Source organism: Podarcis liolepis, assembly GCF_965112155.1.
Source record: "Podarcis liolepis genome assembly, chromosome: Z".
Lineage (NCBI taxonomy): Eukaryota > Metazoa > Chordata > Lepidosauria > Squamata > Lacertidae > Podarcis > Podarcis liolepis.
Window position 1 is genome coordinate 30,918,048 of NC_139570.1, and position 18,783 is coordinate 30,936,830.

The window sequence follows — 18,783 nt, forward strand, 5'->3', positions numbered from 1 at the left end:
ATACAGTAGTGGAGGAAAGCAGGGTTGCACAGGGGGCTGTGAGGCAGCATCTCCTTTGATTGTCACCTACAGTCAATAGTAAAGATTGGCAATTTTAATTTCAGAGGCATTTTGTGTATTGTGCAGAATTGATCTTTTACTGTGGTGGCTCCTAAACTCCTTGTCTGTTGACATCAGGCAGATGCCTTCCCTGTACTTTTTGCAGTGCTTGCTAAAAAAGTTTTTGTTTAGACAAGCCTATCCAGATATTGAGAATGCTAGTGTGGTTTTACCTTATTGCTGGTTTTAATTTTTTGAATGTGTTTTTCCTAATAATTGTACTGTTTTATTCTTTTTGTAAACCACTTGTAAGTTTTCTATAATCAAGGGGTATGTAATTTTTTTGAAATACATAATAAAATAATGTGCACAGATTGAACACTTTAGTTTTCAAGTCTAAGGAAGCATATTTATTTTTCTTAAGTTACTGAAAACAAAGACACTTATTAAGATACAACAATGAACTATTATTCTGCAGATCATGGATGATCAGAACAAGTAGGATGAATGAGAGAAACACCTAGTATTTCTCTAGTTGGGAGTTTTGAAAAGGCAGATATGAACCTGTCAAGTTCATTCAAAACAAAACAAAACAAAATATGGCACCTGATTCTTCTTAGAAATGCCAGGGGTGTCTTTCAAACAGCACATGTTTTTCTATGCATTATAAGATGTGCCTGGAAGACACTCTTACCTGGCTAGGAGATTTTTTAATTCTGGTGGATATTTCTGAAACCACTACCCCTTTATGTTCCAACAAGAAGTTTATTATGATTTTGAGAGTGCCCCAACACCTTAACTCTTTCCATGATTGAGCAACTGATTTGTATTTTACTTTATTTTTCAACTGGGCCCTATGCGACACAGCTATGTATTTCCCATGCTTATGGAAAGAACTAATTGAAATGCTTGATCAAAACTCATGTAGAAAATATTGCGGGTGCTCAAGTGAGGAAATCTTCATATACTAAAAGCTTCATTGGGCAGATGGGAAAGCCATTGCCAGGAAACCAATTTTGTGTTTGGAGAGAAGTGTGCCAGTATTTTATTTTCTGTTTGTGAGCATAAGCCTCACATTAAACATCTCCTAAATCAACATACCCATCATCTCTCCTAGCCAAGTCCTCACCTTCCAAATCTTTCCAGGTGCTCGTAGGTAAAACTGGCTTGAGGGAATGTCTTTGAAGCCCAACAAATGGAAATAAAGAAGGCAGGTGAGCAGGATTTCTCTGGAAGGGAGACTCTGCTGCAGCGCCCTCCTCTGAGAGACTCTGGCTGCGTTCTTCATCCATTTGCTTCTGCAAACCTTGCACATCCTCCATCTCATCCCAGACTTTTGTTGCAGTGGCAACTGTCCCACCACTAGGCAGCTGAGCTTCAGGGATCCATCGCAAATATCTCTGCACCCACACTTTGATTTCTGGTCCCCCTAAGCGTGCCAGCAGGATTCCATAGAGATCAGCAGATTTGGAGTGCCAGCTCCCAAAATTCTCTGGAGGTATTCTGCAGCTTATCAGCAGATGTTATCAGCCTGCTGATCCTTTTGCCAAAGAGGTTTTTTATTAACTGGTCCATTTCTTCCTTTAAAAACCCTCTTTTGGGGGATGGTTTTGTTTGTGTCACTGGTAAGAGAAGCTTCCATTGATGCTTGAATTGTGTAGGTTTTTTCTGACTCTTATCTTGTTTTAGCTTCTCAGCATAAAGAGGATTATGCAGCAAGGCTTGTGCCTCAGGTTCAAACTGCACAGACCAGTCCCAAACTTGAAGATAACTAAGTTTGGTGCCTTCTGTATTAAGGCTTCCTCCATACGTGGTAGTGTCTCTTTGATGCAGAGAATTGAAGAAGGTGCTAAATATTGGTATGTACATACTATCCAACAAGACAGTTAGGTAAGTCTCTGTAAATTCAAAGGCTAGTGAATACTGTTGAACCAACCGCCATACACAATCCAAGAACAACAAGAAAACTGGTGCCTCCTCTCTGTCAGTTTGCCACAGATGGTTACACCGATCCAGGAAAGTATGTCTTCCCATGATCCATTCTTTTTGAATAAGACTCTGAAATCCCAGCTTAGTTCTGCAGTGTGCATCCATCATAACTTGAACCAGGCAGGAGATTACACAACACAGGTCAGAAGCATTCTCTTCTATAAGGAGAACATTTGTATTCTCTGCTTCTAGCAAATCAATAATCTCTACTGCTTTTCTCAGACATCTCCTTACGATTTCTAGCCAATTTGTACTCTCCAGTACAGTGATACCTCGGGTTACAGACACTTCAGGTTACAGATTCCGCTAGCCCAGAAATAGTACCTCGGGTTATGAACTTTGCTTCAGGATGAGAACAGAAATCGTGCGGTGGCGGCTCTGCGGCAGCGGGAGGTCCCATTAGCTAAAGTGGTACCTCAGGTTAAGAACAGTTTCAGGTTAAGAACGGACTTCCAGAAAGAATTAAGTTCTTAACCCGAGGTACCACTGTAATGAAAACCATTTCACATCAGTATACCAGAAGTCTACTGTTATCTATTAGAATCAGCTGTTTAAATCTGGTGTATGCAATTTGGATCTCTTACAGAGATGAAAGACTACTTGACAGGACATCAACTTTCATGGCTTCATAAGGAGGGTTATCAAGTGTCTTATACATTCCCTCTAAGAATATTTTGTGTGTTTGTAGAGCATTGTCATCTTGTTCTTTGGGCAGAGTAGACATCTTGAGGAGAGCAACAGCATTGTGGCAAGACCAACACCAAATTGGAATTCCTCTTCGGTTCTCTTCAGAGACAGACATGGGAACAATGAAGTATGCTGGCAATTTTTAGAAACGTTGTAGTCTTCATTGGCACTCTGCTTTGAATTTCAGGTTTCCTTTGGTCCATTCCTGTTCCTGATGCCAGTCTTTAATAGAATCAAACATTACCGTTTGATTCCCCCCCCCCCCGCATTATTTGGTACAGCTGTTTCATAAGAGAACAGAATTAAGTGTTTAAACTATTTGGGGATCACTTTCCATCACAGGCTCCAGTGGCCTTCGCACTGCGCAGAGGCGGGAAACGCCAGCAAGCTGTCTATGCAGGCCATAATGCGCTTCTTTGCAACAAGAGGTAACCAACACATCACTTCTGCCCTCAAGGTTTTTAATGCCAAAGTTAGAGCTCAACTGCTCTATGGAATTTCAATCTGGATGTCAGGGTTTACCCAGTCACTGGAATGAGTGCAGGCAGCCTTTCTATTTAAGATTTTCGCTGTCCCACGCTGTGTACCTTACGCAGCCCTGTGTCTACAGAGAGGCCAACATAAGCTAGAGATAGTTGCTTGGACGAGTTTTCTTTTATGCTGGCTAAACATTTGTTTTTCAGCAGACAAAGATACTTTACTTAGCAAAGTTCTGTCAGGCTCCTTCCCTTCCCCAGGGCTACAACTGTTTTGCACAAAGATACAGCAACTTGAGCTTTCAGAGGATCTCCTGGGTGCTGTGGCTTTTCCAATTGCCAAGGCCATGTTAAAAACTAGGCTGTGGGACATAGATCGCCAGGAACTAATCTCAGCTGCGGAAAAAAGATGTTCCCCTCTTTATTTTCGACTCTTTTGGGTGCAGGAATTTAACCTTAATTATTTACAATTTTTGTTTAACTCACAAGAAAGCAGGGATTTTTTGCTGGCTAGGTTCAATTCTAATCCTTCTAACTTCCTTTGGGGTAGGTTTGCAGGTATGGCAGAAAGAGATAGGATCTGTCTATGTGATGCCCACCTGGCAGAAACTTTAGCTCACATGGCCCTTAAATTTAAAATGTATGATGATCTCCACCAACAATTCTTAGACCATCTATGTATCCCAATATGGAAACCAGAGACAGAGGTTATATGCTTCTTATTACGGGGAGAGACCAGGAGCTCACCAAGACAGTAGCTAAGTTCCTCTATTTGATTTTTTGTCGCTGAAGTACGCTGCAGGACCCTGCCCTTGCTGGAGACCCACAGAGGTGAAATAGATTGCTCACCTCTTCTTCTCTTTGGCAAATGACTGTACTGTTGAAATGGCAACAAGATCGCACTGGCCTATTTATTCTGAATGTTTGTAAGTGATGCCAATAAAGGTTTGATGATGATGATATTTATTTTTCATTATAAAGCTTGGTTTTCCTAAGGCTGCACACAATTGTTTTATTCTCTTTTTTCCCACTGTTTCTCTTCCAAATATGACTTTTTTTGGTCCTAATTCGATGTTTTCTTCAACTTGCTCTATTTCTTTATTTTCTTACTGTAAATCATTCTTTAAACACTTATTTAGGCTTGGCTACACATTAAGTGTCAAATAATATTAGCTTCATATTCCTGCATTGCTGTGGGTTGGACCAGATGACCAAAGGAGTTCTTTCCAATTCTGTGATTCTGAAATATCAGATTTCCCCCCAAAGTCTAGGAAGTGTTTGCATAATAATCTGGTAAACTCTGTGCACCAGAACAGATGGCATTTTGGAGAAGGAGCAAAAGCAACTTCAGCACCCCCCAAACCCATCTTCGGGGAGTTCACCATCTCCCCCCACCCAACGCCAGCAGTTAGAAGGACAGGAACCAATTGTCAGTTGGTGTTTATAATCATCCCATGTTGCAATTTATCAGCACCTGCAGTGCAGTGTGTTGGGCCCCTTGGGTGGGCATGATCAGGGGCTGATGAATCATCTCTCAATCAGTGTGCTTCTGAGTTTCAGTTCTGCATTACCACCCTGCTGCATGGTTTGTTCCCTCTCTGGTTCTTTGCTATACACCCTCTGTATCACCTCCTTGCCGTGCTGCTTTTCACGGGTGACAAGGATGGGATTCCTTAGAGATGCAGAGGTTTTCCCCCCCATGGGTTAGGATTATGGATTATTGTATTACTGTTATTTAATTTTCTGAATGTTTCAGTTGTTTTTAATGATAGTTTTATTGTTTTATTCTTCTTGTAAACCGCCTTGAGGTTTGTTTGGTTTTTGCTGCAACCAAGCAGCATATGCATTTTATGAAATAAATAAATGCTGTTTGACATTTTATTATGTTTTTATATGTCCTCAAAGCTACCCAGAATGGCCAGATGGGCAGGGTATAAATAATAAAAATATTATTAAAACTAATTATTAAAAAGGAATAACTGGTGGCATCCATATTTGTGGTGACTATAAATGTCATCAAAAAACCTTGCGTCAGTGCCCTTATTGTATCCCAGTTGCAAGTCATCGTCTGGAGCCACTATCACAATGGAAATGTCTTTGCCAAGTTCCTCTGGCCCAGGTCTGCCAGCAGCTGTCTGTGGATGATGGCACTGGTGACGCCCAGGATATAACCACTCATTGTGCTGCATTCAGAGCACAGCACCCCCAGTACAGAGCTTGTGCAACCCCTGGAATCTTTCACAGCTTAATGCAATTGTTGATCCAAAGTAAATAATCAAACCAAGGTGCTGACTGATCTTTAAGCTTTTTGGAACATGATAAAGGGAAGACCTATCAAGACTCTGATGGGGTCTGTCATCAACTTTCCTCCACAGTTTTCTCCATCTGTACATGAATAATCTTTCATTTGTAGCAAAGAAGAAGAAGAAGAAGAAGAAGAAGTTGTTGTTATTGGAAAACTGCAACACTACAGAGAATTATGGAATGGCTGTTTGAAACATTTTTTTAAGATGGCCAGATAATCAGAATGGATGCTGTGTAGAAATGAGTAAGTAAAAATGATTGATATTCTTCAGAAATGGATTGTACTTTTGTATTTTGGCATGCTTAGTGAAATCACATAATCTATCCCACTGTCAAATGGCTCTTAACACCAGGAAGCCCTTCCTAATGTTTAGTTGGAATCTCCTTCTTGTCATTTGAACCTGAAGATTTGGAGCAGCAGAAAACCAGCTTGCTCCATCTTCCATGTGACGGCCCTTTATGTCCTTGATGGCTATCATGTCTCCTCTCAGTCTCCTGTTTTTCAGGCCAAACATCCCCAACTCCCTCAACTGTTCTTCATAAGGCTTTGTTTTCAGACCCTTGGTCATTCTGCCTGCCCTCCTCCGCATACATTCCGGCTTGTCAACATCCTCCTTAAACTGTGATGTCCTAAACTGGACACTGCACTCCAGGCTATGAGGTGTGTGTGTGTGTGTGTGTGTGTGTGAGAGAGAGAGAGAGAGAGAGAGAGAGAGAGAGAGAGAGAGAGAAAGAAAGAAAGAAAGAAAGAAAGAAAGAAAGAAAGAAAGAAAGAAAGAAAAGAGAGAGAGAGAGAGTTGGTACACACACTCCTCCATTTGACACCTACACCCTCCCCCCAAAAAACATCTACAAATGAACTTTCTTAACACAACAAACTCCAGCAGCCCATCCTGGAATTCTAATGAGCTAAAACACCCAAATTCAAAAAAATCTAAACTGGGATCACATTCTAATCCCACAGTAGGGAAAGTCATTTGGGAAAACTCAATCTCAATAAAGTCCCAGGTGAGTTTGCAATTTGAATACAATAAAGTTAAGGGTAGGGAAGGGAAGGCAAGCTTTGATAAAGCAGATTCTTACCATTTCTTTCCAACAGCCAACACAGTAGTTGATTTGGAGAGGAAAGCATTGGAACAGAAGCACCTGTCTCTTGGGAAAGTTACCATATAATGTATGAAGGAAGAAGCTGCCAAGACATCCAAGTGCCCTCACTTGAGAGGTTTGTGTTTTGTTTAGTTTTAAGAAATGATTTAATAGAAGGCCATTTCTGGAAGTTCTTGATTCTGTCTGCTTAGCCTAGTTGCCAACCAGACAAAATGCTATTATGAAATTTAAACAAAATTCCTTCTTCCTTTTCTTCCTCCTCCTTTTGGCACATAGTTGAACTATGGAACTTGCTCATACTGGAGGCAGTGATGGCCACAACCATCACTTTAGAAGAGGTTCAGACAAATTCCTACAGAGGGAGAAGGCCATCAATGGCTACTAGCCATAATGGCTATGCTCTGCCTCTACAGTCAGAGGCAACAATGCTTCTGAATGCCAGCTGCTGGAAACTACAGGAGGAGAGAATGTGCTCTTGTGCTTGATTCTTGCTTTTGAGCTTCCCTTGGGAGCATCTAGTTGACGACTGTGGGAGCAGGATGCTGGTTGAGATGGGCTATTGGCCTGATCCAGCAGGCTCTTCTTATGTTCTCATCTGTTTGCCTCATCACTGCCTTTCAGAAAGTATTTGAAAGCTGGACTAGATGGCCATTGGCCCCATCCATCAGGTTCTTATTACGCTCTTTGGTTGTACATAATTTATTCTGCTTCTGCTTCTGTTAGTGCAGAAAGGGTCAAATGCCCCAGCCATGAAATTGCATACTTATTCTGCTGTTTCAATGTTTTATGGGTTATTTATATGGAATGCTCTTAGGTGATGCCTTGGGAGCTTTCGGTGATGGACGAGCTTATAAATTTATATCAGCCAGTCTCCCCCGAAGCATTGACATAAGTTCCATCCCAAGTATTGGGAATTGTGCCAAGAATCCTCCACATGGCATGCTTTCTTGATTAACTTCATTCCTTCAGGTCTAGAAATCTGCCTTTAAGCTGGTAAACTTAGAATACTGAATTCTGCACACCTGATGCCAGAATTTGTGTCACTGAGAATAGAAATAGACTTGCAGAATATGTCTCTGTGTTCTGCTTTTCCCAGTGTCTGGCCCTTCAGCAGTGAAGTGGGAATTATTATTGTTCATCTCTAATGGCTGTCATAGGCAGAATTAGATAATAGCACAAAACCTTGCATGATTTGTGTTAATTGCTGTTCTGGCCATTCCATAGCTGCTTTTATTAGAGCAGATTGTGGATTTTTCCACTTCTGGTGGTTTAGCAAATGTTCTGATTCTCAGGTCATTTTTACTTCAGGAGCAACATCTGTTCAGCAGAGAGAGGGCTCATCAACACTTTTGCTGGACCCATATTTTGATTGTAATGTGTCCCAATTAATTCCAAGGGCTTGTGAAAATCTGATCTTACCACTCAGTTAGGTCTTGTCAGATGTGCAGAAAATCTGAAGGGGTATTTTGCTTAACCAAGGTTCAATTTAATGGGTTTTCTGAATGCTATATGGAAAAGCACATGAATCTGACCTTTGGAGAGTTTGTAAAACAACAATTTTTAACTTATGAAACATGTGGTCTTTTTCTATGTTAGGGGAAGTGGGAACCTTTGAAAGGAATTTGGAAGCACATATTTTAAAGGTCTAACAGACTATATGTCCGTGCTTTATTTTGCTGCATTTTAAATCTCTGCTAGGATTCTCTCACCAAATAGTACTTGCCCCAAGTTAGATCTTAGCATCCAGGAATTCTCCTATATTTATACCATTTTTTTCTTTGCACCAACATGGGTTATGGGCCCAGGCAGGAAATTTTTTAATGAGATTCTAGAGCAGAATACTTTTGTTGATTTCAGCTTTTAAAATGATTTTTTAAAGCTTGGTTTTTAAAGCAGAGAAATATCCACACACACATCCTTGGTGGTTTTGCTAAGCCATGAGACTCCAGGCAAAGCCCTTTTGTTTTATTTTGTTTTATTGTTATTGTGAGTTCCAGAGAGTTCCCCCTCCTTTTCTCACCCCTTTCCAAGCAATCAGACACCCCCCATGTCCCCGTTGGAGATATTTCAGAACAATCTCTCTCTCTCAGCACTTTTCTTGCCACCATTTAAATTCTTTTTGATATTTTTTCTTTTTACAGCCATCTTGGCTATGAGTCCTAGAAGACCTATTCCCTGCCTTGCAGGCTTTTATCCACCTGGCCTGGCACCGTGACTGGCTCTAGCTATTAAAGTTGCTGCTGCTGAACAGACCCTTGGGCTGGGGTGTTTTGTTGCAGGGGATGGAAGTTGTTGCTGGGTTTTGTTTTTTGTTTTGTGTCTTTGATCTTGTGATTTACCGTACATTGAAATTGTTCAGTTTGGTTGTGTATTTTTGAATGTTTTATTTATTGTTTACTGAGCCTCTTGGGCTTGCCGATCAGAAGGTCAGAGGTTCGAATCCCCGTGACGGGGTGAGTTCCCGTTGCTCAGTCCCTGCTCCTGCCAACCTAGCAGTTTGAGAACACGTCAAAGTGCAAGTAGATAAATAGGTACCGCTCTGGCGGGAAGGTAAACGGTGTTTCCGTGCGCTGCTCTGGTTCGCCAGAAGCAGCTTAGTCATGCTTAGTCGAGCTGTACGCCGGCTCCCTCGGCCAATAAAGTGAGATGAGCGCTGCAACCCCAGAGTCGTCTGTGACTGGACTTAACTGCCAGGGGTCCTTTACCTTTACCTTTTTTCTGTTATTATGGATTTTTTAAATGTTGTAAGCTACCTTGAGCGTGGTTTTAACTGTGGAAACGTGGAATAAAAATAAACTTATGCATGCATGTATATCCAAAATCCCACTGCTTTTCAGAGCCCCAGATTGCTAAAACTTACAGAGAGTAACTTTACTCAGTGGAAAAGATTGGAAGTGACTCTCAGAATGAGAGGGGTTATCACTTGCATTAAACAAGATAAACCTACAGATGATGCAGCATTAATAAGCAGATGGGATCAGCAGGATGATGTAGCACTATCTATTATTATGGATTGTTATTATCAGACTCTCAGCTGGTTAACGCTAAGGAAACCATGCAAATTAAAGATTGAGTCCAAGAAGAAGTGTAACAGTCATGCGAACAGTTTCTAGCTTTTATCGAGAAGCTGGAACTAGCAAAATTTCAATTGAACTAAAAGTTTGGTTTTTTTGGGGGGGGGGTCACCAAAAGTTTGAGACATTTGCCACTCTCATGGATGACAAGCTAAAGTCAACTCTACTTGATGTCATTAGTCATTTGAGAGAGGAATGTGCTGAAAGCAGAGCAGTCTTTCCACCAGGACTGATGAACCCAATGGCTCAAACTATGTGCACCACCCTTCAGAGAAGAGTCAAGGCTCCATTTAAAAGAGTTACTTGGTAAGACAGAGAGACGCAGCTGAAAGTCACACCCAGTGAACTTCATGGCTAAGAAGGGGATATGAAGGCTTGTCTCTCTCAGGTCCTAGTCCAACACTTTAAACTACTCTCAGTACAGTGGTACCTCAGGTTACATATGCTTCAGGTTACATACTCCGCTAATCCAGAAATAGTGCTTCAGGTTAAGAACTTTGCTTCAGGTTGAGAACAGAAATCGTGCTCCAGCGGTGTGGAAGCAGCAGGAGGCCACATTAGCTAAAGTGGTGCTTCAGGTTAAGAACAGTTTCAGGTTAAGAACGGACTTAACACGAGGTACCACTGTACTCGACTCTCTTGTTTTCAATATGGTCTCTTATCTCATTTCCTCTCTTTTTTCTCTTAGTGAAAACAAATGGTTAAACACAACACTTTGTGTTCTTCACCTGACCCTCTTATTGTGAACCAGATCTTCACTGGCATAAAAAGTGTTGATATTGAAATTTACGGCATGTAATGCCCTAAGAGAGAATATTATGAAAATGATATACAGGTGGTACATGACACCAGTCAAGCTTGCAAAAATCTATCATTTGCCCAATAATAAATGTTGGAAATGTAAAGAAACTGAAGGTACATTCTTTCACCTTTGGTGGACCTGCCCAAGGATTAAGGCTTTCTGGGAGATGATTTATAATGAAATGAAAAAGGTATTTAAATATACCTTCTTGAAGAAACCAGAGGCCTTTCTCCTGGGCATGGTCAGCCAATTGGTGCCAAAGAAGGATAGAACTTTTTTATGTATGCCACAACAGCAGCAAGAATACTCATTGCAAAGTATTGGAAGACACAAGATCTACCCACCCTGGAAGAATGGCAGATGAAGGTGATGGACTATATGGAACTGGCAGAAATGACTGGCAGAATCCGAGACCAAGGAGAAGAGTCGGTGGAAGAAGATTGGTAAAAGTTCAAAGATTATTTACAGAAACACTGCAAAATTAATTAATGTTAGAATGATGTTGGATAGAAACTAAGTGGTCTTTTGCTGTAATGCTATAAGGGAATATGAGAAAATGGTTATTAATAGGTAAAAAAAATAATAATGTTATAATATTTAAAAATTGAAGATTAAGATGAATGAAGAGGGGAGGGATTTGCTGAATTAACAATTGGAACTGGAATACAGAAAAGGAAGGCGTGAGGAGGTCCGGGAAATAAGCAAATGAAAAATATGTGATAGAAAGATTGAACTGTTTTTTAACTATTTTTATCTTGTATTTTTCTTTTTTCTTTTTCTTTTTTATACTGTAATTTTCTTGAAAATCTTAATAAATATTTTATATATAAAAAATAAAAAGTGTTGATATTGATGGAAGGAAGTTAGCCTACAGGGACTACTGAGCTTTTTCTTCTTCTTTTTTAGAAATGCAAATACGTAAGAAAGTTAAAAGCGATGAGAGGAGAGATGGAGAATAAGAAGCTCCACAGAAAGTATTTACTGCATCTGATATTAAAGCTGTCCTCTCAGCACCACTTGAGGAATTAGAGGACAGATACTTTTTTAAAAAAACCCAAACCAAACCAACAACAACCCTAGAGCATAAGATTATAAGGGTGATTGAAGAAAAATGGAAAGAAAGTGAAAACAGACTAGGCAAATTGATAAAGGGGTGGTGGGGGAAAACTGGTGAATTAAAGGAGACAGGAAAAAAAAATTTTTTTAAAAGGAAACAGAATGTTCTGAAATGGAAACATAAATCCAAACTACTGTAATGTCTTAAAAACATTAGAAAAACAATAGAAAAGTATAGCCACACGGAAGAAGAATAGAACAGCATGAGCACTGAGAAGATATAAATAATATCAAGGACAAAGTGGAAGTTTTACATTTTGCCAGAAGGACCTGCAGATTCAAATTGCATAGTACAGCTGAAGGGGCTGACGGAGAGGGTTTGTCAGGCTGTCTGCAGTTGCTCCTCCAAGACGGTGCAGGACAGGATCAGAGTGTGGTGCTGGAACAGAAGATGCTTTTGGAATACATCTCAGATACACTCAAAGAAATGAGCTGTCTAGAGATAGTGGAACAGACTCCCATGGAAAGTGGTGGACTCTCCTTCCCCGGAAGTTTTTAAGCAGAGGTCAGATGGCTGTGACTCTTGCATTGCAGGGGGGTTGGACTAGAGGACCCTTGGGGAATTCTCGCTGCAGCCAACGTCCATGTCAAAAGCTCTTTAAAGCACAAGTTTCATGCTGTCCATCCACATATGCAACAATGACAGTGGTGAGGAGGCCTGAATAGGTGATTTAATTATTTTGGACATTTTTGGGGATACCTGGGATACCATAATCCTTAAAAGGGTTCTTTTCCTCCATAAAAAGAAGGAGCTGCCACTTCTGCAAGGGTTCCAATCCTGGCTGCCATGTTTATGTGTTTGGATTGCTCAGTTCTGGTCCTGCCTCATTCTGGCCCCACTCCCTTTCGGTGCCAAAAATGGCACGTGGATGTGCACTCGCGCATGACTCAAACATTATTAAACATTATTATGTGGCTATGTTAGATATTTGAGAGAATGGATACAAAGTCCAGAAATAGCTCCAAAGCTAGAATTATCAGACGATAATACATTTAGTGGGACTGTAATTGCAAAGGCTGATCAATTATCTAAAGCAACTCATGCATTAGCAAGAATTTCAACGCGGAATTTTTTAATATAACAATACATTAAGTCCTGACTTTTCATCCCTGATAGCTGTCTAGTACAGGGGTTGGCAAACTATGGCCCAGGGGCCGGATGTGGCCCTCCGCTCATAAATCCGGCCAACAGAACCTGCAGCCCGCTTGGTCAGTCCCTGCTCACTGTGGATGCATTGCTGTGCGGGGACTGACTTCCGCGATGCTGACATGGCTTCTGGGTGGGTGGCGATGGTGGTGTGGCTTTTTATCGGCTGCAGGAAGCTCCTGCAGCCAATCCGAAGCTGTGACATTTGGATTTGTGCGCAGGGGAGGTGACGGCGTGGAGCAGAGGGGAGGCAGTGCTGCTGCCCCCAGCACCTGAGCAGTGCTTTCCCCATGGCGACAGTGTGCGCTTGGCAAGGGCCCCTGGCTTCCCCTTGGCCTCCTCTTCCTCCAACGCCTCTTCTTCCTCCTCTGCCATTGCTGCTCCTGCTGCTGCTTCTCCTCCTCCTCCCTGACACTGCTGTGCCGGCCGTGGCCCCTTTCCGGGCAGGCGGGATATGAGGAAGAAAGAGATGCTGCCACCATGCAGGTAACCGGGCTTGGGCCTCAGGTGGGGGGCTGTTCTCAGTCTCCCCACAGCAAAGTGGAGCATGAAAAGCAGAGGCGATGATCATTGCAAGAAGATTTGTGTGGCGCTTGCATGGAGCCTGCCATTATACACGTACACCGAGACCTTGCCACAGTATTGTTGAGACCGTTGCATGGTGCGCACTTACCCAGGAGTTGTTGCGCTGGTTGGATGTGATGTCAACTTAACTTTTACGCAGAGGGCAGGACTGCTGGAATGAATGGACCCGGGTTAGGCATGGCCACTCATGTCAATGGGTTTACTCGAGTAAAAAACAGGGGAGCGACTTCCGTGTAAATACGCATTTTTAAAAAACTAAAGTCCGGCCCCTGACAGTGTTTGAGGGACAGTGAACCAGCCCCCTGTTTAAAAAGTTTGAGGACCCCTGGTCTAGTATAATAAAGAATTTGATAATACAGAATTGCTAAGAAATATGCAATAATGGGAGCAATATGGACTGACTGAAATTAGACCATTACTGAACAAAGGTATTGTAAAAACGAATTACCATATTAAAAATGAAATGGAAAATAGACAAATTACCATTTCTGCAGTACCTTCATATGTGACATATTAATAGCCAATTGTTGAGAAAGTACTGTATGCATTTCTTAGTAATTCCCCCAAAGTTGAAATTTTAAGCGCTGATAAAGCCACAAGGGGTTCCAGGAGAAATATACAAGCAACGGCCGATTTATGCATCTCCAGCTGATGCATGATTGAGCACAGTACCAAACCTGGAAGTAACCTGAAAAAGTCACTAAAAGGGTGGAATGGGGTAGAATGAAATTCTTTATGCGGGCCCTGCTGACGCATGTGGGGAACATAACAAGGATTGCCTGTATACCATTGTGAGTTTGGGGGTGGGTAGGCTGTATGCCTGAATCTCCTCTAATTCCTGGACTGAACACAGTTGCTGGAATAGCCAGACAAGTTCATTGGTATTGGCCCCCTAGGTATGGGTCATACAAGTAATGAAAGAAGCAGTTCTGTGCCCTGAGGGCAAATGCATGGGCCATCCTCCCTCAATTGTCTGGCAGTTAGAAAGATAAATGCCAGAGCTGAGGTGTGTGAGCTAGAATCTAGAAGTAGGCGGAAGCCAAATTTCTTCTGAGATCCAACACTGTGGCCATGAGAGAAGCAAGACCCTCTTGGGGTGTTAATGCCGTGAGCCCCTCCATTGTAGGCCCAGGTTGTACGTATGTGTAAATAAACAATATATCTGAAAGACACCACTGTCTCTGCTGTGCCTCTGAGGAAACCGAACTCAGGCTAAGCAACTGGAGCTCCTGGAACCACAACCTTCTTGGCTGTGAGTCTTGGGAGACCTGCTCCCCATCTTCCAGGGCTCTTCCTCATGGCCTAGGAGGCAGGGCCCTGACTGACTGCAGCTCTGAAAGCTGAGGCAACTGAACAGACCTTTGGGCTGGGGTATTGTTTAGCTGTTTTGAATTATGGTGCTGGAGGAGACTCTTGAGAGTCCCGTGGACTGCAAGAAGATCAAACCTATCCATTCTGAAGGAAATCAGGCCTGAGTGCTCACTGGAAGGACAGATCCTGAAGCTGAGGCTCCAGTACTTTGGCCACCTCATGAGAAGAGAAGACTCCCTGGAAAAGACTCTGATGTTGGGAAAGATGGAGGGCACAAGGAGAAGGGGACGACAGAGGACGAGATAGTTGGACAGTGTTCTCGAAGCTACCAGCATGAGTTTGACCAAACTGCAGGAAGCAGTGGAAGACAGGAGTGCCTGGTGTGCTCTGGTCCATGGGGTCACGAAGAGTCGGACACAACTAAACGACTAAACAACATTGTTTAGCTGGTTTTGGTGTGGTTTTTTTTTTAAATTACGACCTCAATTGTCTTAAATGTTTTAAAATGTTTTTAACATGTATGTTTCTAAATTTGGGGTTTTTGTGGGAAGTGCCTGGGAAGAGAGGAGTTGGGGAGAGCTGAGACCCCCTGATCACAGTGATTCATGGTAGTGTGAGGCATGGCGTGGGAGGTGGGGCAGGCCAGGTAAGAAGCACGCGGCTCAGGCAGTTGGTGACTGTGCTGTATGCCAGCTCCTCCTTGAACCAAAGGAATTACAGTTGTCCTATTGGTCAGCTTTCAGGTCTGCTGCAGTTGTTGCTGAATGCCAGGTTGACTCTGAGTGAGACCTCCCTCATGCATGATCTCATTGTGGAAGAAGAGGCCAATCTGATCTGTATCACTGAGGCCTGGGTGTTGGGATAACAACAACAACAGCAGCAGCAGCAGCAACAGCAATTTATGTGGGCAACATCCACACTTAATGACAGTACAGTGTGATTGCAACTTGCATAGGAAGCACACATATGTAAAATTGTGCATAGCCCAGTTTCCTGCTGGAAGGTGGGGGGACTTACCTGTATCTCTGCTGCTGGAGGATGAAGAAATCCGGCTCCCTAGGCTGCAAAATGAGCAGGTAAGTGGTGGAGGTAGACAGAAGAAGAATAAACCTGGTTCCCTTGGCTGCAGAAGGGAGGAAAGAGGCAGGCAGAAGCTGCAGCTCCTTTCCAGCTTTTTTCTTTTGCCTGCATCTCTCTCTCACTTGTTCCACCTGCCTCTGATGCCTCTCCATTCAACTTGCGGGCTTCCTCTGTCTGCCTCCCTCCTCCCTTCTGCCTTAGTCTCTCCCTCTTGTTCTCTGAAAACATCGCTGGAAAGCTGGTGGTGCTACCGGAGCTGAGCACGTATAATTGAATTTGTGAAAGTAAAATACACCTAAGACGCAAACATACTGTATTTTACACATTCCCTGGCCATGGCCCCCAATCAAATCATGTTGGGACCAAATCCGAATAGAAATCAGGAAAGCCATGGAGTATGAACTGCCAACAGACTCTTCAGTAATATTATTTGGTTGATTTGAAGATCCAGCACCAGAGGATGATCAAAAAATGTTTAGTCACCTTCTTACAGTCACCTATCCAAGTATGCATTATGCTTGGGAAAATGCTGAGCTCTCCGAAATTAGCAGATGAAGATCTTTCACAGGTGATGAAATGAATACACATGATTAGTTTTAGGGAAAGTGAGAAACAAGATGATGATAGATTCCAATGAAAAATGGAGTCATGGTTTCAAATTCTGTTTGAAGTTTATTGTTACGACTTGTTTTAATTGATAATTTTTTTTAAAAAGGTGCAAAGAAAATGGAGTCAGTCATACTATCGGAATGAAATGATGCAAGAGGCATTTTGTATTTATCAGTCTTATATAAGATTGCCACTGAGTTTTGTATCACAACAAACATTATTTGAAAACCAACAGGTGAATTTAATATGTATTTCAAACAGTTATTCTTCCTCTTTTGTACATATTAGTAAACAGCAACAACAAAAAGAGTGTGTCTCTTGATTTCTGCAGTGCTCTTACTGTCAGAAAGTTCCTTCTAAGCTTAGTCAGGATTTCCTTTCTTGTAATATGAATCTGCCGGCTTGCCGGCTCCACCCCCTGGAGTGGCAGAAAACAAGATTGCTCTATCTTCCATGGGATGGTGAAGCACTGTCCTGCCCCACAGGAACTGGGCTGCAAAAGCACCATAGCCAATGTCAAAGTTTGTCTCAGTTTTGCCCCCTTCTCATGTACAGGAACATTTTCGCTTTGTGTCGACCTAAAGTTTGTAGTACAGTGGTACCTCGGGTTACATACACTTCAGGTTACATATGCTTCAGGTTACAGACTCCGCTAACCCAGAAATAGTACCTCGGGTTAAGAACTTTGCTTCAGGATGAGAACAGAAATCATGCTCCGGCGGTGTGGCGGCAGCAGGAGGCCCCATTAGCTAAAGTGGTTCTTCAGGTTAAGAACAGTTTCAGGTTAAGAACGGACCTCCAGAACGAATTAAGTACTTAACCTGAGGTACCTTGTATAGTAATGCAGCAAAAGTCCAGCTTGCTTCCATGGCCACCTGCAAGGCCACACCAGCTGCTTTGCTTATTTGTGCTCCAGTAAACAAACAACCATTCACACACAAGCACACAGAGATTTGATACATGTTTGCAAAAGCTTCAGTGTCTCCAGTAAACATTAACTTACTAGGTTGCCAAATTTACAAGTTGGCCCCAATGCTTCTGCCTGTTAGAGTTGCCAGCTTACCAAAATCATGTTAAAAATTCAAACTGCATTTTAACTCTGACAATTCGGCAGTGTATGGTAGTTGTCCCTACCTTTCATAAATAGTATCTGTTCCTACCTTTCCTTTATGACCACCATCTGCCCAAAATGGGTTTGGGAGGGGTGATACATCAGACAGTCGTTTCATTTATTGTCTTTCTAATCTTAATGCTTATTAATTTTTCCAATCATCTATTGCAACAATGATATATGAGAGTGCTGTAACTATTGCTATTTTTTTTATTTCACTGAAATTTGCAAAATAAAAATTGTATTAATCTCTCCCCCCCCATGCTCCAATTTTTTGAGGAGAGTGCTTTGAGCAGGCCTCATTGGTGGTTATTAAGCAGAGATTGAAAGTCAGCATTAGCAATCCAAAGCTGTAGGTTCAAAGTGAGAAGCAAATAGGCACTCATAGGGGTAGTTGTGCATGCTCAATTAAAAAATACAAGAGAGGACAGGTGTGGGCTTTTCATTTTGTTTTGAGAAGATAAAGACAAGGCTTTGAGCACAACTCTTCCATCCTGTGGTTTCCAGTTTTACTGCCTCTAGAAGAGTTTGGATTTGGATTTGATATCCTGCTTTATCACTCCCCTTCAGGAGTCTCAAAGCGGCTAACATTCTCCTTTCCCTTCCTCCCCCACAACAAACACTCTGTGAGGTGAGTGGGGCTGAGAGACTTCAGAGAAGTGTGACTGGCCCAAGGTCACCCAGCAGCTGCATGTGGAGGAGCAGGGACGCGAACCCGGTTCACCAGATTACGAGACTACCGCTCTTATCCACTACACCACACTAGCTGTGGAGGCACAGCATAACCATCATGGATCAATCCAGGAAAAGGAGAATAACCATCTCCATATTCATTTATTGCTGCACTTTGCTACTGGCTTGCAACCCAGGGTCAACTGCCATCAGCAGTGGCTACCATCTATATTGGTTTGGTGCCAAGCCATGCAACCACTTTCCATTCCTCAGGTTTCTCTCTTCCATTTGCATAAAGCTAACAACAACCTTTCCCTGTTCCAGAGCAAATAAATGTTCTTTCATGCCTTTCTTTTTCACCTGCTGCTGACATTCATAATCCAGGAGCTGCAGCCGCCTTGAAGAGCTTGCCTGAGGTTGCCTAAGGCGAAGAACAAGGCGGAACCCCACCCCATTCTATGTTGATAAGAACGTCAAGTTCATAAGAACACCAGAAAAGCCTGCTGCATCAGCATGGAGTTTGCACAGTGGCCAACCAGGTGCCCGTGGGAAACCTGCAAGCAGGGTTTGACCACAAGAGCCGCCTCTCCTCCTGTGGTTTCCAGCAACTGGTATAGAGTGTGGTCAGGGGCAGCAGAGCAGCTAGATGCTCCTTGGCCTGGTTATTATGGGTT

The 18,783-nt window shown here is 42.5% G+C and overlaps 1 protein-coding gene and 1 pseudogene across 2 annotated transcripts; both read right to left on the minus strand.

The window, feature by feature from the left end:
* Window positions 1-459: 459 nt before the first annotated feature.
* LOC310697940 (myotubularin-related protein 12-like) lies at window positions 460-2,273 on the minus strand. Its single transcript, XM_083484535.1, is given in 2 exon segments — window positions 460-1,521; window positions 1,523-2,273. Coding segments are annotated over 2 exon segments (1,020 nt in total). The 5' UTR covers window positions 2,137-2,273; the 3' UTR covers window positions 460-1,115.
* A 147-nt stretch (window positions 2,274-2,420) lies between these two features.
* LOC310697903 (myotubularin-related protein 12-like) lies at window positions 2,421-5,370 on the minus strand (annotated as a pseudogene). Its single transcript has 2 exons — window positions 5,293-5,370; window positions 2,421-3,030 (listed from the first exon to the last, which is right to left on the minus strand). The product of its transcript is annotated as a myotubularin-related protein 12-like (transcript).
* Window positions 5,371-18,783: the final 13,413 nt, after the last annotated feature.